Source organism: Odocoileus virginianus, chromosome 16, assembly GCF_023699985.2.
Source record: "Odocoileus virginianus isolate 20LAN1187 ecotype Illinois chromosome 16, Ovbor_1.2, whole genome shotgun sequence".
Taxonomy (NCBI): Eukaryota; Metazoa; Chordata; class Mammalia; order Artiodactyla; family Cervidae; genus Odocoileus; species Odocoileus virginianus.
In genome coordinates, this window is record NC_069689.1 from 59,491,293 (window position 1) to 59,511,649 (window position 20,357).

Consider the following 20,357-nt stretch of genomic DNA (forward strand, 5'->3'; position numbering starts at 1 on the left):
TCCATCTATCCACCCATCCACACCTACCTTCTCACCTACTCACTGCTGTGAAACTGATTGAGGTGTTTTTCCATCCCGTCCTCTCTCAACTTTCAGCCTTACTCACAAAGAAAGCTTCGCTGTGAGGGCCACATGTCCCTGCCTCCCTGACCACCTAGCTGATTGGTCCAGTAATGGACACATAACCACTTAACCTAATTCAATTCTTTGACCTAGTATTTGGAAACTAGAACATAGAGACAGTCTATCCTTGGGTCTGGAAATAACTTGGAAGGGGTGCAACCATATTCTGCCACATGGACTGAGAAGCAAACAAAGCTATAGTGAGATGGAAATGAAGTTGATGTTCAGGATAGAATGAAAAAAGGAGACAGAGAGGGTGGTTCTGATATCCTTCCAAATACTGGTTCCATTCCTTGCCTGGCCACAGCCACACTCCTACTTGTGAATTCAATAAGAAGTTCATCTAAGCCTTAACAAGGAGTTCTGTTTCATTTCTTAAGCTGACTTCAATTAATTTGCAATAGTTATTAGAAATTAGAGACTCCTAACATTGTTGCTGTTCAGTCACTACGTTATGTCCAACTCTTTGCAACCCCGTGGATTGCAACACACCAGGCTTTCCTGTCCTTCATTATCTCCCAGAGCTTGCTCAAACTCATGTCCATTGAGTCAGTAATGGCATCCAACCATCTCATCCTCTGTCACCCCCTTCTCCTCCTGCCCTCAATCTTTTCCAGCATCAGGGTCTTTGTCCCTTAAATATATGTATATATTAGGTGTGTGCTGACTGCCCAGCAAGGGTTATGAAGATACAGAAGCTTGGCAGCTCTCTGCTCTCAGGGAACCTACTGTACAATAGAAAAGACAGGTCTCCACACAAGGCAGGGATGCACCTTCAACTGGGCACCCATGTGCTCTGCCTTCCCTCCTGTCTCGATAAACTGCCCAAGTGTCTACCTAAGACACCCTCACTGGATCCCATCTCTTCCTGCCTCATCGAGGACATCTCTCCAGCAGCTGTTCCTCCTTTCCTGCATTTTCAGGCTTTTCCTCTCTTAGGTCATTCCCATCAGCATAGAAGCCTTTGTACTGTCTTCCTTCTTTTCTTTGACCTCACATCCTCCCCTGGCTCCTGCCCCCATTTCTCTCTTTTCTCCTTTACAGAGAAATTGTTTGAAAGAGCTTTCTGTACTCACTCTCTTTACCCTGTCTCCTCCGATCAGGCGTTTGTACCTACCACTGCACTGGAATTGCTCCTGTCAAGGTCACCTGTGACTCACATATCACCAAATCTCTTAGCATTGACCTTCCCTTCCTGAAACTTTTCTTTGCTTGCTCCTGGATGCCCCTCCTTCTGCGTGCCTGTGCTACTCTACTGGCCACTTTTTCTAATATCTCTTTCATCTGCCCTCTCCCCACCACCTAGGCCTATAAGTGTTAGATGGGCCAGGACTCAGGCCTCAGAACCATTTTCCATTCTCTCTATATATAACCAAGGGGATCTAATCCTGTCCTGCAGCCTTTAAATAACTATATCTTCCTAACTCCCAAATTTGTATCTCTAGCCCAGACCTCCCCTGAACTCCTGGTTCTTATTTTTGACTGCAAACCTGACATCTCCACTTGGAGGTCTCATGGGTATCACACTTACCTAGTCCCAAGCCAAGCTCCTTATTCCCCTCACCAAGCTGAGTCCCACTTACCTCAGTAAACGGCAACTTTATCGTTCTAATTTGGCACAAGCCAAAAACCTGGAGGTAATACTTTATTCTTTTATTTTCCTCAAATCCACTCTATCAGATGGTTCCACAGGCCCTCCCTCCAGAATACATTCAGAATGTGATCACTTCCTGCCACCAACCTGCTCCATCAGCATCATCTTACACCTCAATTTCTCAACAACCTCCTTGCTTATCTCACTAGTTCCACCCTGGCCTTTCTTCAGCCCATTCTCAGCACAGCAGCCAGAGTGAGCCTTTTAAGAGGAAGTAAATAAGGTCAGGTGATAGCACTTCTCTGCTCAAAACACTCCACTAGCTCCCATCTCATGAAAGCCCTCATGATCTAGGCCATATCGCCTCCTCCCACTCTCTACCTTGCTTGCAGTTCCCCAGTCATACGCCCCTGCTGGCTGGCCTCAAGCATCACATGAGCATCACATCTTGATTCCTCCGGCCTTTGTCCGCACATTACCTCCATGGAGAGACCTTCCCTACCACCTGTATACAATAATGACTCTCACTGCTGGGTGATTCTTATCTCTCTTACTGTTTCTTTTTCTTCATATTCTTCATAGAATAGTGGCCACAGGACTGGAAAAGGTCAGTTTTCATTCCAATCCCAAAGAAAGGCAATGCCAAAGAATGTTCCAACTACCGCACAATTGCACTCATTTCACATGCTAGCAAGGTAATGCTCAAAATACTTTAAACTAGGCTTCAACAGCACATGAGCCGAGAACTTCAAGATGTTCAAGCTGGATTTAGAAAAGGCAGAGGAACCAGAGATCAAATTGCCAACATCCACTGAATCATAGAAAAAGCAAGGGAATTAAAAAAAACCTATGTCTGTTTCACTGATTACACTAAAGCCTGCTGTGTGGATCACAACAGTGAAAAATTCTTAAAGAGATGGGAATACCAGACCACCTTATTTGTCCCCTGAGAAATCTGTATGCAGGACATGGAGCAACAGTTAGAACCAGATATGGAACAATGGACTGGTTCAAAGTTGGAAAAGGACATCGAGGCTGTATATTGCCACCCTGCTTATTTAACTTACATGCAGAGTACATCATGTGAAATGCTGGGCTGAATGAATCACAAGCTGGAATCAAGATTGCAGGGAGAAATATGAACAACCTTAGATATGCAGATGATACCACTCTAATGACAGAAAGCAAAGAGGAACTAAAGAGCCTCTTGATAAGGGAGAAAGAGGAGAGTGAAAAAGTTGGCTTAAAACTCAACATTCAAAAAACTAAGATCATGGCATCTGGTCCCATCACTTCATGGCAAATAGATGGAGGAAAGGTGGAAACAGTGACAGATTTTATTTTCTTGGGCTCCAAAATTACTGCAGATGGTGACTGCAGCCACAAAATTGAAAGATGCTTGCTCCTTGGAAGAAAAGCTATGACAAACATAAACAACATATTAAAAAGCAGAGACATCACTTTGCTGACAAAGGTCCATATAGTCAATGCTATGGTTTTTCCAGTAGTCATGTATGGTGTGAAAGTTGAACTATAAAGAAGGCTGAGCACCAAAGAACTGATGCTTTTGAATTGTGGTGCTGGAGAAGACTCTTAAGAGTCTGAGCAAACTCTGGGAGATAGTGAAGAACAGGGAAGCCTGGCGTGCTGCAGTCCATGGGGTCACAAAGAGTCAGACACAACTAAGCAACTGAACAACAATGCGTTGCTGCCTGAATGATTATACCCCAATGAGTTTCCATCCATCTACTCCAACTCCCTGGGGAAAGAAGAGCTCCATGACTTGTCTGTGTTATTCGCTGCTATGTCCCCAGTTCCTAGAATAGTGCCTGGTATGGAGTCAACACTCATTAAGTATTTATAGGTGAATGAATGAAGCAACATGCTAAGGGCTCAGGGTACAGAGAAGGGAACAGGCACCTCTGGCTGAGGATTCAGGGAAGGCTTTATGGCATGAGAGGGATTTGAAATGGCTGTGAGGGGGGTGGAATTTCAGAAAATGTGGGTTCAGTGTCTTCACTTCCCTTCCACAGCACAAATCCCAATACTGGAACCAACTGTTCCCTTCTCTGTCTCCCCTCCTCTGCTTATGCCCCATGTGCGTCATCATCTCTCCTTTACTTCTGTATCTCTACCACCTAAGACAGTGCCTGGCACATAGTAGGTACTTAATAAAAATCTGCTGGATGAGTAAGGGGACGAGTGAGCGAACAAACAAGAGGTGGGCGGGGAAGGCATGCTGACAAAGGAACCGCGACAGCAGAGTGTGGCGTGGAAAGCAGAGGGCACGCTGGGGAACTGTGACAAGAGCAGGGAGCAGAGGAGGCGAGGCTGCGGCCGCGCCAGCCAGGAACAGACTCCGGGCAGCCCTGACTGTAAAGCGAGCCCCATGTTTCCACTGTGAGCTAAAGTTCCTGGTTACATCACCATGCGTGTCCTCACCATCTCGAGCAGTGAGCTCATCCCTCCAAGGGCCCAGCTCAGAGCCTCCTTGCCCCATGATCTGCCCAGTTGGGCCTCAGCCTCCAGGGCATCTGAGTCCAGTCAGGCTGCAGCGAGGGCAAGGACAGGGCAAGAAGGGTATGTTGAGTGGACCCCACAGCCACAAGGCTGGGGGTTCCAACCCCCACGCCACCTTTTGGTGTCTCTTCACTAGGTGGGGGCCAACCTGAAAGTTTGGGCTCCCTGGCAACAATGGGTTATGGAAACAACTTTAGTTGAGCAGAAAACATTTCTTTGTCCCCTGGGTAATATGAACTGTATTTTGAAACACACAAAAGCAAGGGAGGCCCATTACTCCCAGCTGCACACACACATGTGCCCATGTGCATGCCCACAGGCTGGCATACACACACACACACACACACAGCCCTGGCCAGGAGACCCCACGGTGGTACTGATACCTGTGGCCTTCCTCTTTCCCTTCCTACCCTGACACCTCTGCTCCACAGCCAGCATGCCTCAGTCTAGAAGAAATCTAGCTCGGAGACTTACAGCTTCATCCCAACTACTCCCAGTTTGGAAAAGCTCAGATTCAGGAGAATAATACTGATGAATGTATATATTTAGAGTTTTCAAAGAGCTTTCAAAGATAGAATTTTATTTGGTCCTCATAATAACCCTGTGAAGACAACTGGGAACATTTATTGAAGACTTATGATAAGCCAGATACTGAGCTGGACATTTTTCCTGTATTACCTCATCTTCTCCTCTCAAAAGTCCTATGAGAAAGGTGCTGTTATACATCCTTGACTTAAAGGAGAGGAAACTAAGGCTTCTGTCCAAAGGTGTCCAGCTGGTACGTGGAAGAACCAAAATCCAAATCCCCCTCTTCTACAAAATAGGCAAGGCAGGTCTCTGAATCCGTCTTATACAAAAGGAACATGAGACTCAGAAATCAAGTAACTTACTCAGGGTCACATGGCTGGCATGTGAGAAAGTCCCTGGCTTCCTTTCCCTTATTCCTCTGTTCTTCCCACTACGAATTGTGGGGATAATATGTTAAGTTTCTGCCCCCGGCAGTCATCATCTTAGACTTATTTCTCTAATAAGAGTATCTTCAGGAACTTGGTTCTAAGTCTAAAGGCTAACTCCCTCTGTCCAGCTGGCCCCCCCCACACACAAGCTAACACAGAATTGACAACAGAGGTGAGGAGAGTAGGGGAAGGGGATCACCAAGCCAGACAGAGGTGGGCACCTCGAGAAGGACAGTAGCCCTGGCCAAGGGGCCCCTGGGGGAGACAGGAGCCAGAAGGCTCTGCCAAGGCCCAGTGTCCCCCATACGCCCACTGTGAGAGGGAAGAACCCCAGGGTCATTCGCCACTTCTTAAAGTCCCAAAGGACTTTCCGCAGAGTCAGCCAGCAGGGGCTCTGCCACAGACTATTCTTCCTCACCTGAACCAGGGTCTCACCCACCACGAAAGCATCACCTCCTCCTGGCAGGGCCCTGCTTAGCCTGACTCATCACAAATTTATCTAGGGAATGCTACCAGCAGGGTGGGAGGAAGAGAGTCAAATGTGGTCACTCTATCTCCATGGAATAAGCCAGGATCGCCACACCAGTCTCATGCGAAAGCCACCCCCCATCCTCCACTCCAGATAGGCGCGGAGCGGGATGGAGGGGAGTGGAGGGGAGACCCACTTTCTAGCTCTGTTTCCTTTGTTCTCTGATCTTTCTGTATAACCCTTTCCGTGGCCCTTCTCTTACAGTCTGCCTTTTCTCCCTGTTAATTGGGAAAGGCTTATTTACAGTGCACTATGGTAATCACAGAGACTTCGTTACTAATCTGTTACATGAAACTCAGGTAACCTAAGATCTCTGACACAGGTAGGAGTGAGGAGTGGGGAGGAGTAACTAGGTGCAACAGTGGATTAAGGTATGGATGGTAGAGACAGCGAGTGCCTGGGAACCTCACAGCCTTATTTGGTAGAGCTCTAGATCCCATCATGGCAGGTGTTCCTGAGCAGAAGCCCACCACCCTGGTGGGTCATCATGAGATAAGAGGATTATGGAAACTGAGGGGAGAAAAGCGTGTTCCTCTGAGTTGGGCTTGAGGCATGGAAAAGCTTATTTCCATGATGACACTGGGGGTATTCAGTAAAATACCCTAAGACTGTAAGTCAGACTCAGATCAGCTTCAGCACGTTGCTCTCAGAGTTCGTGGCTACAAAGGACAGAATGGAAGGAGGAGAGGTAGGAGGCTCCTACAGCAGCTGCTATTGTCAAGGCACTGAGGCTGCAGCTGCAGTGAACAGGCAACATGGAAGATGTTGTCAGCAGAGTCAGGGTCACCGCGGTCATACTTGCAAACATGTACTGAGCACCTTCTTCATGCCTGCTGCATGAGGTGTCAGGGGTATGCTCTGTCTCATGGTCTTTTTTTTTTTTTAGTTCTACCAGTTTATTGCTACCAACCCACCTCCCTCCACCCTCGTGCACACATGCTCAGTCATGTAACCCCATGGACTACAGCCCACCAGGCTTCTCTGTCCATGGACTTTTCCAGGCAAGAATACTGGAGTGGGTTGCCATTTCCTTCTCCTGCTCTGTCTCATGGTCTTACGGGGAGAAAAAGTAGGAACCAAGAAGCTGCACTGTGAAAGGCACAGCAAGAGCTCTCTGTGAAAATGCTGGAGGTGACCTCCTAGAGGATAAGTTGAGTTGACCTAGGCCTTGAAAGATGAAAAGGAATTTGCCAGGCTTCTAGGTAAAAAGCAGCATGAGCATACCATCTACTTTCACTCTCTCACCCAAACCCACTAAACTACATTAATGAGTTTTTTATTAAAAATATATGCGTGTATGTGTGTTAGTTGCTCAGTCATGTCTGACTCTTTGCAACCCCATGGATTGTAGCCATGACAGGTTCCTCTGTCCATGGAATTCTCCAGGCAAAAATCCTGGGTGGGTTGTCATTCCCTTTTCCAGGGGATCTTCCCAACCCAGGGACTTGAACCCATGTCTCCTGCATTGAAGGTAGACTCTTTACCATCTAAACCACCAGGAAAGCATGTGTGTGTGTGTGTGTGTGTGTGTGTGTGTGTGTGTGTGTGTACATATATATCTCCACCAAAATAAATGGGATAATAGAAATGAAAGCAACAGGAAAAACAATATTTTGAAAGCTGGAAAGCAGATGGACAAGTAGAAACTGACTTAACAGACTCAGCAGCTTAACCCTAAGACAAGAAACTGAGAACTATCCTTTGAACACCAGAAAATCCCCGAAGGGCACAGGAACTGGCCACCAGATAACTCTGAGACTGGGTATAAAGGGAAAGAAGGAGAAGTTAAAAAGGGTGTGGAAAACAATTAGGTCTCTGGATCTTCTCAACATTCCATATCACTCCTTCTCCAACATATCCAAAGATGAGGTTTAGTATCTGGAAAAGTAAAACTTTGTCCTGAGAGTAAACCAGCACTGTTGAGGGCATGAATTTAAGACGTATCTATGAAATACACACTCTATCCTGGAAGCCCACCCAACCCTCTAATCTGCAGAGCTTCCAGAAAACTCAGCAAGACACAAGAAGAGTACTCACTGCGGATTCTAGCTAGTCCAAGAGAAAGTAACTAAATAAATTCATTTTGTCAGTTCCCAATTCTAGTGGTGGCCAGGCCACCCTAGAGTGAGGACCCAAGGTTTCAGGCTCCTCCTACTTGCTCAGAACTTCCAATCAGCTTTTAGTCTCCTACTCGTAATCATTATCTGACAACCAAAGATTCCTAGATATCTGAGGAAGCCCTATAAATAGGAGATGAAGAACCAAAACAATTAAATAGAAAAAAAGCAAACTGGAAGAAACACAAATTACATAGGAAACTTTTAGAAAACTACCATTACTAGTCTCAGAGAGTTTAGAGAAAATATTACACTCATGAGAAGAACAGAATGCTTTAGAAAACAATTTTTAAAAAACTCTTAGAAATTAAAAACCCAACAAAAGAGTTGAAAGATAATACTGAGGAAATCTCTCAGGAAGAACAAAAAGACAAACAGGTGAAAGAGAAGAAAAGGTAAGAAAATGAGTCTGCGGAGGAGATATGCACAGGTGTTCCAGAAAGAAAGGACAGAGAAAGCAGGAGGAGGAAATCGAGATCAAAATAATCTCAAATTTCTTGAACTAAAGGCTGTCAGTTTCCATACTGAAAGCGTCCAAGCATGCCCCTGGATGAAGACACTCGTATCAAGATACACCATTATGAAATATCAAAACACTCTTAAAAGATTCCAGAGAGGAAAACTGGCCTCCTATACAGAATCAGGAATCAAAATGCCCTCCTGCTCTAAATAATAACACTGGAAGCAAGAGGGCAACCTGCAGCAAAGTCTTCAAAATTCTGAAGGAAAATTATTTTCAACTTAGAATTCTATACCTAGCCAAACTTTCCATCAAGAGTAAAGCAAATAAATAAATAAAGACATTTTCAGACATAAATTGTCTAACATTTATTTACCATATACTCCTCCTAGGAAGCTACCAAAATAAGAATGTAAGTCAAGAAAGGGACAAATGTAGAATACAGATAAACAGGAAGTCCATTACAGGTGAGGTAAAGGGAACCTGCAGGATGATGATGAAGGGAGATCTTAAGATGACAACTGTGTACCAGACACACAGAGCAACCAAGTCACACTGGAACAGGATGACCCAAAGAAGAGAGAGGCTGAGAGCTTGTCATCATAATGCCTCCTGCTGTTGTACCATCTTTGGGACCTGAAGAAGCCACTAGATGTAGCTCAATAAAGCCAGAGAGTAAACCAAGAAAAAGGAAGACATGAGACCCAGGAAACTGAATCAAGCTCAGGAGAAGGGCAAAGGGAAGACCCAGTATAACAGCTGTGTATTAGGCCTCAAAGGCCACCAGTTCAAATAGAATACGGATGTCTCTAAGGAAAGAAGCTGACAGAGGACTGATGGTATCAATCTTGTGGAAAGTTGTTTCAAAAGGCTATTAGAAAGTATAAGAAAAATTAGTCATAGACACCAAATAGCTAATTAAAAGAAAAATTGAAGAACTAACCTTATGAAAAATAGAAGAAAGAAAGAAATATAATCATAGTATACTACAATGTTCAGTTATGACTAATATTGCAGACATAATAAACAGTAAATATTTATTAAACAAAAATTATGATATAACTATTATTAGAAGGTAAGTGAGATGAAGCAGAGAAAATAACTGTAAAAGAGCTAATTTCCTCTCTACTACAACAGGAAGACTGGGTAGCATCTAAACTTGAAGACTCAAAAGTTAGCAATATTCACATACTACACCAGCATTACAGAAATGTGTACACACCATAAGAAAGTGCTAAAGGCTGAACACAGTTGCTTCTGAGAAGGCAAATTGATGACAGGGGTGAATGGCTGTATTTTGATAACTGCATTTTTAGTTCAATTTGAAATCTTAAACTATTCATAATATACTAATTTGATGAAATAAAAATTAAGTTTCGTTAAAAAGGATTAAGGACGTTCTATAAGGAGAAAATAACAGATGCAACAGCATGGTGTCCTGAAAGAGCTGAGTTTTCCTAGAAAATGGCTACTGCCAGAGTAACGCAGCAGATGCAGGCATAAGCAAGCAGCATCAGATACTGCAGAGGGCAACAGCAGCATCTCCTCTTTGCCAACTTCATGGGCTTTGGCAAGTCACCTAACCTATTCTAGTATCCTTCTCTGTAAAATCTGACTAATAATAGCACTGACTTCACTGGGTTTTGTAAGAATTCAACAACAATGGAACCAGATCAATTTTGCAAAATGTGTTGCTCTGTACCAAGGTAAGGGAGGCAAGTGCACCTCTGTGTCCCTGGGAAGTGTTCTCAGTTGGGAGCTCAGAAGGTTCTGAGCAAGGTGAAAACTGCCCAGGGAACCCAATCCTAGAGAAGCTGTTCAGCTGGCTGGGGCAGACATGCTCCCTAGAATCAGGGCATGTCACTGCTAGCATGTCATCAAGGGCATCAATGCTCTTGATTTACTGGAAAAAAAAAGGGGGGGCGTCTCTTGGAGAGAACCTTGATGTGATGGCCGCAGAGCTGGGAGAGGTAGGCACCCGTAGGTGAGTCCTACCGCCCTGGTGGCGTTAGTGCCATGGAAGCCAGTGCTGGGAGGTGTGGGAGAGGGGCAGTGCCCAGAGCCAGCTTCCCAGCCCTCACCCCTTTACCCTCCCCTTCCAAGGAGTATCTCTCTCTTCCTATTCTGCCCACCTGTTGCTTCAAATTCCACTATGGAATTCGGTGAAATGCACATAATGATAACTAATTGCTAACACTTATATGGTACTTACTATATGCCAGGTATTATTCCAAATGTTTTGCATTCATACCATTACAGTCCCCACTTTGCAGATGAGGTACTCAATATCATATAACTGGAAAGGGGACAAGCCAGCATCCTAAGTCAGGCAGCCTGACTTCGGCCAGGGTCTGCATTCAGAATCACTATATATTACTGTTTATCAGGCTTGAGACTCCAAAGTCTCAAACTACTCAACTGTAAAATGGGAATATTTGAGAAGATGGCCTTGAAAACCTCTTTCAGCTAGACAGCTTCTTTCCTTGGAATAAGATTCATCAGTCACATATGCATATCTGAGTGTGAGGGACCTATATGGAAGACAGGCTTTGAAGAACAGCAGGTGTATGTGTGGCTTCAGAGTGGGAGGAGAAAGGGCCCCCGCCCGCATGGAGGAGCTAAACTGGAGAGGAAGCTAAGAAGGCCAAAGCCAACTGGCACAGCCAGCCCCTCTCCAGGCCTGTACCCACAGGCCCCCCAGACCCTGACCTGCGCAGCAGCCCTGGCACAGATCACACAGGCGGCCTCATTACCTGTGACGATGCAGGTGAATCTGACGTCGCTGTCCTCGGACACAGCCCGGGACTTGAGTGTGGTCTCAAATAGCGGCTGGGTCTCCTCTGTTAGTTGAGCAATGATGGAGCAGAAGGTGCTCCTAGGAAAGGCAAAAAACTGTTCAGAGCAGCGTTTCTCCTATCTCCACTGCACGATGCCATGGCCTGGAGTGGTCCAAGGTGGCTTATATCTTACCATGTCCATCCAGCATCCTGTGGCCATGGCTCCAGCACCTGGGCATGTCTTTCTTCAAGAGAGCTAGATCTCATGGCCAGAATGGGGGCAGGGAAGTGACCAGGGGCTGAATGGAATCCTGACCCAGACCCATTAAAATGGGTCCCTTCTGACCAGGGACCAGGCTCCTACCCATGCCTGGTCCTGGCATTCCCATTCCATCCTTATTGGGGCGCCTTGCTTCACACTCCACCTTTCATCTCCAGGTAAGCTCGTGCATGGGGGAGACATACACATGGACAGGCCCAGCTTCAGAGATGGAGGTCCCAGCACCACAGAACCTCCATTCATGCCATGGAGGGAAAGCCGGCTGACCCCAAGGATAACAGGTCCCAGGAACTCAGGGGTCAGAAGAAAAGCCCCTGCATTTGTGAGGATAGACCCATAGCAGACAAAGAACAAGCTGGCCAATGCCAGGGGTCTAGACCCAATGGCAGCCTCTAGTTCCTAGGAGTATCAGAAAAGAAAGATTCAAATGAATCCTGACCCTACACAGGGCTATGGACCTCCAGTGGAAAGCCAGCCATGGCTCCCTTGCTCCCCAGTGGGTACCACATGCTCAAGTGAATACTGGCAGCTGCAGGACCTACCAGCAGGACTGCCAATCACAAAGAGATCCACCCATGCGAGAGTCAGGGCTTTTGGTTCCCTCGTGAAAGTCCATCTCCAAGAACTCAGAGGCATTTGTGGGCTCACTGAGTTGATCACAGACTCACCAGCATTGCTCAGCATTGACAGTCCTCTCCTGACTGCCCACACGCAGCAAACCACCATGCCAAACCCCTCATGGGCCAGCAGAGACACAATGCATCCCTAGGCGTGACGTGTAACCACATAGCCAGGTTGTGCGGTGCACAAGCCGTGCCCAGCCCGTCCTCTTCCCGCCCCCAACCCACACACCCTCTGGTGAGCAGCAGGGAGGACTGTGAGGGATGACGTGAGGAGAAGCAGGAAGAACTGTTGGGGGGCAGACAGATCAAAGCTGCTTTGCTCTGTGCCTCAGAAGAAGGGGTGGTTGCCCAAGGGCAGTGTGTGTCTGCCTGTGACCTCTCCACAGGGGCAGGTAAGAGTCTGTGGGAACACAAGCAGACAGGAGCTACAGCCCTACTTTGTTGGGAGGGCATCCCCATTCAGCTGACCATCTCTGTGGATGTCATTCCGGACTTGAGTTTGAGGAGAAAGCTTGCATCCCAGGAGGAAGGCCTAGAATCAAGTAAGACTTCTGGACTGAGAGGGGTCCAGCCGTCTCTGCACAGGATCGAAGATGCCTGGGCCTCTGGGGAGCTGACAGGAGTCCTCCCCCAGAAAGACTACCCAGAAAGAGGATCCCAACTAGGGACTGTGGTGAAGGCTGCCATAACACTCCCTGCCACACTCCCATCTGGAACCTAAGTAACTTACTGGACAGTTTTAAGAACTGTCTTCTTGTAGCTTACTATTGGAAGAAACTACTGTCCTTTCCTTTCTCTTTTAATCCACTCGAAAATAGAGGGTCCTTCAGGATCTAGACCGTCAACTCTCTGACACTTGGGAGTTACAACATCTGAAAACATTTCTCACTGCTCTCATACTACCAGCAATTTCTGACTTTGGGGAATACCAACTCCCAACCAGCAGTCTCTAGAGGAAACTGCCCTGCCAAAAGTCATTGGACTTCTGTGATTTTGCAACTAATTCAAAACATCCCTAATTATGTCCTCCCTACCTAATTTGAATCCTAACCTACTCATGAATATGAACCTGGCTCTCATACTCAGCCTAGGCTCTTAGGGATGAAGCTGCTTGGGCAACTCTAAGAAAATAAGCAACTGGATAAGTGAGGAAAACAGGGAAATCAGGCTTCAAGAAAATTTGCAGAGACAAATGCTCATGCTAGATATTTAACAACAAGGTAGTTATTTCATTATTTTTGTTTTATAAGAAAGAATGCTTATCTTTTCAAAGTTCCAGACTAGGTCCTAACTATATTATAACATTCTTATAATGGAAAACCCTAAGTAACTGCTGAAAAGTATAGCTAGGAAAACACCCTCTAGGAAAGTGGATCCAGGGTGCATTTGGTGGGGACAGAGTCACTGCATATACTATCATATTCTAATAAATTGTCACCAGCTTTCTGTTCCTATTTTCCAAACCACTCAGACGTGAGAGGGACTCCAAGTCTGCTGCTTCCAGTCTCCTGGGAAGCCAGGAAGTCCACACACCTGGAAATGGTCTAGTCCTACCCTGACACCTCCAAGTCCTTCCAACTCCGTGAATTCATAAGAATATAGCCTAATCATGTGTCTCTATAGAACTCCAAAATCATCACTGGTTTTCGACATCTTCAAAGGAACCTAATCCTGCCCATAGGTTTGGTATTTACCTTACTTTAAATAAACTTCCAAACTCTCTTTTAGCACTTACTACACTCCGCTTTGAATGAGCTGGAAACCCTGTCTTCTGCCCCTTCAGTATCCACCCCTATCACAGGAAACAACATAGTAGCTACTGACCATCCCTGTAAACATTATCAGCTATTCAGAAACCAGTTAGTTATGCAGAAATCTTTCTCTGTGTGAAGAAACTATGGCCAACTTTTTCCTAGATCTACCAGAGTCTGGGAGGAGGCCCAAGTGTGGGAAGTAGCCAGGAAATGTTCCCATTTTGATCACAATTGTCAGTTCAGTGAGGAGTGGAGAGCTGTCTCCAGTTAAGGAGGTAAGAGGACAGTCGTTCAACAGGCAAACTCTGACTGCAGGCCTCCTGGGGCCCTGCTCTGTCTCTGAAGTGGATTCGGAGAACAAGTTAATACAGAAAGACACTCATGATAGCCCTGACCTCACAGAGCTCACAGTTTGCAGGGTAGAGAGAAGTAAAAGGAGAGGGAAATTCAGAGAAGGAGATAACAGAAGGAGAACTTAAGGGACTGAGGAAAAAGAAATTTTTTTTAAGAAAGCAGCCATGGTTAGAAGACAGACAATAAGATGTCAAACCTAGATATGTGGTTACAAAAACCATGAAAACCTAGGCTGAGGGGGAAACAGGTCACGTAACTGGAGGCTCTCTGCTCTGGTCCCACAGTGCCTATCCCAGGGGCACAGAGATAGGGTTGCAGGCATCTTGGGAACCCCTGCCTATCTCTGGGTCCCAGCACCCCTTTCCAATGGTCCATGCAAGCATCACCTCTGGCCCCCGTGAGATCCATGCTCACTGAGTGCCCGCTCACACCCTCCCCAACCACCCTCTCTGCTCCCCTCACCCCATGCAGCTTGGTTATTAGTGCACAAGCAGTCACCCAGAGGCCCCTCAGTGCCCAGACCCAAGAGAGAAAAAAAAAACAGTCAGAGAAATGTAATGCAACGGTGCGTTTACCTTCCAGAGCTGGGGTGAGACAACCGGTTGCTTGATAAGCTAAGCAAAAACAGCAAACGGAATCATTAGGCCAAAAAAGCAAAGAGAGGAGGAGGTGAAATCAACAACAGTAGGCAAAGTATTAATCGGCCACCATCTGGGGCCCAAGAGCCTTTCTATTAAAAGGGACCAGCTGTCTTACTTGGCCGGCTCCAGTTAGCAAGTGGCCTCACCACCGGACACCCATGTATCTGAAACCAAGAACTTGTTAAGTGTAGCAGGGTCCAGGGAAATGGTTAGGCAGGAGGGAGGCCCCTCGGGGCTGAGCTTTAAGAAAGGTGTGTCCTGGGTCCTTGAGTTACTCATAGCTGCCTGGCTATCTCCCCCCTTCTGCAGCACACCAGCCTGGGGTGGGGGAGGGGAGGCGCTGGCAGCTCCTGCTTCAACCCTTGGCCTTTTTGGGGAGAAGAGCCCCCAGTTCCTGCAAATCCCCTCAGAGGCTGGGAAGGAGACAGGTGGCTTGGAGAACACCCATTAATATGTTAAAGTATGGTTAAAGAGGCCACGCAAGGCAAACCAGCTGGGAGAGTCAAGAAGAGAAGGAAAACAAAGCGGTTAATTCAGCAGGAGCCAGGAGGCACCCAGTTGGGTCAGACCAGCACAAGGCCCATGACGCTGATCACCCCTCCTGCCCCAGGACAGCTGAGAGCTGAAACCAGCTGGGGGCTGGGTAGGCCACTGCAGGGTGAGGATCACACAGAGCTGCCCCTCAGTGGAGATCCAGTGGGTAGGAGCCAACTTTCACCTCTGCCTCCACTCCTTCCAACACAAGTATCTCCAGAGGGGTCCAGGGATAGAGTTCTCTGGGAGATCTCAGGCCCCCGCCCCTCCCAACTACACTCACTCCCTTCAGCTGTCCCCACCGTGAGAAGAGCTCTCCTTTCATTATCAACAGCCCAATCTGCTCAATGAAACTCTCAGTCTGCATCTCTAACCGCTGACAACCTGTATCTGTATAACAACAACAACAACAAAAATTCATCTTCTGCTCCCAAATATGGCTTCCACTTCTGTGTGCCTGGATTTATGGATACCACTAGGGAAGTACATCCTTCAGACACAAAGAGCCCTACCCTCAGAGAAGCTGCTGCTCCAGAATGCAGCTGCCTTTGTTCAGAATTTTAAAAATCCTCCAGAGGCCGTGAGGGCAGACCTCCCACAGTTTCAAGGCACTGGCCAACTCCATCCTTTCCTTATCATGGACTTCCTTTGCCTTTCTCCTTAGAATGGAGAGATTTCTCCTTTGCTGGGTCTGGATTCTTCCCTGGGAAGGGGACAGGGAGAATCAGCTCTCTAATTCACATGAAATGACAGCTTCCACCTGCAAGTGGGCAGGGGACTCAGCTGTGACAGTGACCCCTCCCTGGCTCTCTCCAGGGCTAGAGTTCCCCAGCCTCATCCTGCTTTCTCTGGGCCTCACCCTTAGTTAATCAGCCATGTCAGGAGGAGTCCCAGACAGTGAAGGCACCTTCTCTTCAAAAGGTGCCTGTGACCTGCTGGCTGGGCCAGAGGTTGGCTCAGGGCTCTCACCCAGAAACTCCCCAATTACTGACTGTGAGGGGGTCTGAATCAGAGGCATTAAATGTTGGGATGTTGTTGTTTAGTCGCTCAGTCGTGTCTGACTTTTGCAACCTCATGGACTGTAGCCTACCAGGTACTTTTATCCATAGGATTTCCCAGGCAACAACACTGGAGTGGGTTGCCATTTCCTACTCCAGGGGATCTTCCCAATCCAGGGGTGGAACCTGCATCTCCTGCATCTCTTGCATTGGCAGGTGGATTCTTTACCACTGAGCCACTAGGGAAGCTCAGTGATGGGATAAGTAGGCCTAAAAACATTCTTAGTGATACTTTCATTTTATAGAATAGAAATTCAGGGCCCACAAAGGAAAAGTCTCTTCATAAAGGAGAAAAGTAGGCCTGGGGGGGGGTGGTGGCAGGAGGGGGGGGGGAACCAGGACTGTCCCTGGAAGCTGAGGCCCCCCATTCTTCCTGGCTTTCATATATTCTGGGACACAAAAGGCCTTCAGAAAAAGTCCTGGCCTGATGCCTCAGTTTTCCTGAGAGCCCTAGACAATCTGCTTTATCCAAGCTGAACAGAAGAGATGCCACAAAACTACAGCAAATATCACCTGCTCTACTGCTCCTCTGGGCCCACTTGGGCCAGGGCATCCAAGAAATGAGGAGACAGAGATTTCTGGAACATCTCAATGTCCCTCAAAATCCAGTTATAACTGCAAACACCTGACTCTGGTTCCTTAACCTTCTCTAGCTCATCCAGGCTCCATCTTCCCATAAAAGTGAGGTTGGATCTATAGGAAGTTGGAGAAACAGTTTGTGGGGGTTACTTGCATGTTGGACCTCTCACTCCTGAGCTAACTATGGATAGGACATCCGCCCAGGGTTGGAGAAAGGAAAGGAATGCACAGGAAGACAAGTTCTAGACTTGGGCCATAGCTTCTGGTACCTGGCTCCCAGCGCAGCTGTCCATCAGCTCACAGGGGCAGCCCACCCTCCCAAGGCTCACAGAATGATGACTCACAAGCTCCATGATAGATATGTATGGAAGTAGACCCAGGAAAGGTTGAAGTCAGGAGTGCATGGGCCAGAATTTGCCTCTCAGTCAGAATTCTGGGAGAGTCGGGGCTCAGGAGCCAGGGTTAGCTGACGAAGCCCTCAAGGGACCCTCTTTCTTCATCTCTTGGCCCCTCTTCCCATCCACACAGGCATTCAGGTTGCTCTGAGACAGAAGGCTGTAGAGTTACCTGCTCTAACACAAAAGTCAGGTCTTGACAGGGAAATATGAACTGGCCCCTGCCCCACCTCAAGTCCCCAACAGCCCCATTCACTGTCATAGTCTCCCCTCCTTGGCCAGAGGCTTTTCCAGAGGTGAGAGAAACCTGACCTTCTTGGTGCCTCAGGACCTGGCTGGTCTGTGGCCACCTGGAAGGGGCAAGCCCACAGGCCACAGTCTTGGGATAGAAAACCCTCTCTCCCAATGTTCCAGCCCTGCCTCTCCAAGCACTTGATGAAAAGAATCTCCATTTAAGACCATTCTCACTTAGGCCCAAAGGGACCTAAACCAGACACTTCTAACCCACCTGCAGTTCTCAGGCTGACATACTGCTCAACAGATGTGTAATTGTATCTACCATACAACTGCTCACCCTTTTTCCTAACAGCCCCGTTCCCCTGACCTCTCAATTATGTCTGGTTTGCAAGCCACCTCAATGTTGTCTCTGAGAAGGGCCCTGCATCCCTCTTCTGCTGTACCACTGGTACTGACAAAGGCCAGACACAGGAGGAGGAGGCAAAGCCCAGACACAATCTCGGTTACAAGTGTGAGACAATTGTTGAGGCTCCTACAGGGCAGTCAGCTTCACCACGGACTGGATAAATACACACATTTCATTCCAGTTTTTCCACAGATCCAGTGGTTAGAGGAAGGGGCATGCTTTCTTGGCAGCCAGGGGCCTTGGCGAGTCTGACTGTCACTAACATCAGCCCTCCGCCCTGCCTCAGACATGTGACACCATTTGACGAGTTTTATGCAGAAACCGGTTCTGGTTACATTTGAACTTTTCCAACTCCAAGGTCAACAGAACTCAGCCAATCCACGAGGAAGTGCTTGGGACTTTTCCTGAATGTCCTTGATGTCTGTTTTTGTGCCATTTTAAGAATGGAGAACAAGAGGTCCCCAGGCAGCTTCTCAGAGGAGGGGCTGTTTTCCGTATATAACCTATGATTAGCCAAGTTCTGGGGCAGTGACACAACCACTCACCCACTAGCCATCCATCCCAATTCCCTTTGGAATAGACTCCAGAGTTGGAGGGAAACTAAGCTGCCCAGAGGAAACAGGAAGTGTCCATCTTCATGGTAATGCATGTGTCTCTGTGTGTCTGTGTTCCTTTGAGGGCCAAGAGACTAGCTCAGTCATGTCCGACTCTTTGCGACCCTATGTAGCCCGCCAGGCTCCTCTTTCCACGGGATTTTCCAGGCAAGAATCTTGGAGTAGGTTGCCGTTTCCTACTCCAGAAGATCTTCCCAACCCAGGGATAGAAGCCCTGTCTCCAGCATTGCAGGCAGATATTTTACTGTCTGAGCCACCAGGGAAGCCCCTGAGGGCCAAAATGCCAACTATTGTCTTATGAGTCTTTCCACCTGTGGGTAGCCTAGCTCCTAAAACAAAGCAACCATACCTCTTCAACCCTTGGAAGAGGATAATTCAGGCTCCTTCCCTTGGCATCCTGAGGATGGCACCCATCCCCCCAAACCTGGCAGGGCGACCTGCGGTCACAGAGCCTGGAGCTCTGAATCCTCAGGCAGACTGACCAGCATTTCAGGCCACCCCTTCACTTCACCAGCCCCCACCAAGATCCCAGGAAAGACCAGGGTCCAGAGGAAGCACCTTCTTTGCAGTTTATTTCTTCCCAGTGACTTCTGAACTAAACAGCCCCCCTCAGGGCAATGCCTCTGGCATCCCACCCCGGAGAATGTTCTCCCCCTCCCCCCAGCCAGCAGGAATGTCAGCCCGACTGGCTTTCCTTATCTCGGGCTGTGGAATCCGAGGCCAGGGAGTAGCTGAGCGTGGGGCGAGGGTATGGAGGGGCGGGAGTGACGTGGGGAGATAAGGAGCCACTCGGGACCCTGGAAATCACCCCAAAGTAGGCCTTCCTCGTCCCCAGGGCCTCGCATGGCCTGAGGCCTGAGGCTCACGGAGCTGGCAGAGGCCAGGGGAACCCTGAAGGGCCTTCAGGGCCGGTCTGGCGGCACCATGTCCTCCACAGGCCGGGCGGGAACCCTCCTGAGGCCTCGCTCGCGGCCTCCGCTCGCCTGCCAGCCCGACGGGCCGCCGGCCCGGCCCCCAGGGCGCGACTCACCTGGTCTCGGGCCGCACGCTGAGCAGGTAGCTGCGGCTGGCGGGGCTGGGGATCCACACGGGTCCGTCGTCCTCGCCGTCGCCCCCCGCCTCAGACCGTCCGCCCGAGCCCCAACCGCGGCCGGGGGCCCTCCGCGACCCCATGCTGCTGCCGGCCCTGCCCGCCTCCAGCCCCTGCCCGCGCTCCTGGCCCCTGCCCGTCAGGCCCGCGCCGCCGGCCGCCTCTCTCGCCCGCCGCTGACGCGCGCCCCTATTTATAGCCCCGGGCCCGGCCGTCATCACCTGCTGCTGTCCCTCCCCCGGCCCGGGCCGGCCACCGCGGCCTCCGAGGCGCCGGAGGGCGCCGGGCCGCGAGGAGCCCCGCCAGGCCCTGCCTGAGGGGCCCACTCGGGGGCGTCGGCTCCTTCCCTTAGCCGACTGCCCGAGGTGTGTGTAGCGCCCTCCTGGCGCCCGCAGCCACCCGGGCGTCGGGGTCAGGGGTCAAGCGGCCTCAGGGAGCAAGAGCGGAAAGGGGGAGGGGGGCGGTTCTAGAAGGGGACGGAGCGTGTGTCCCTCACCTTCCTCACCAGGTCTCTGGGACCCAGGCTTCCCGCCAGCCTTCCTTCCCCACTCGCCCCCGTTTTGCAGGAGTGGAAGGTCGGGCTCTGCGGCCTTTGCCTAGTGGAAGGTGCGGGAGGACCAGAGGAGCTGCGTCGGGTGCAGGGGGCAAAGCCCTGAAAGACCAAAGATGGCCGGGGTCAGGGCTGGAAGAGGCAGTGAGGGGGAGGGGAGGGAGGC

General features: G+C 48.9%; 1 protein-coding gene across 2 annotated transcripts in view; it reads right to left on the reverse strand.

Moving 5' to 3' along the window:
* The window catches only part of ALPK3 (alpha kinase 3), a 56,763-nt gene extending 36,765 nt beyond the window's left edge, over positions 1–19,998 (reverse strand). The window contains exons 1-3 of one of the 2 annotated variants that reach the window (XM_020911246.2): positions 19,582–19,998; positions 14,663–14,701; positions 11,053–11,174 (exon numbers count right to left, since the gene is read on the reverse strand). In XM_020911246.2, the coding sequence (XP_020766905.2) occupies positions 11,053–11,174; positions 14,663–14,701; positions 19,582–19,859 (439 nt within the window). In that variant the 5' untranslated portion in view covers positions 19,860–19,998. The remainder of the gene's footprint in view (positions 1–11,052; positions 11,175–14,662; positions 14,702–19,581) is intronic. The other variant, XM_070478302.1, reaches the window with a different exon arrangement.
* Positions 19,999–20,357: the final 359 nt, after the last annotated feature.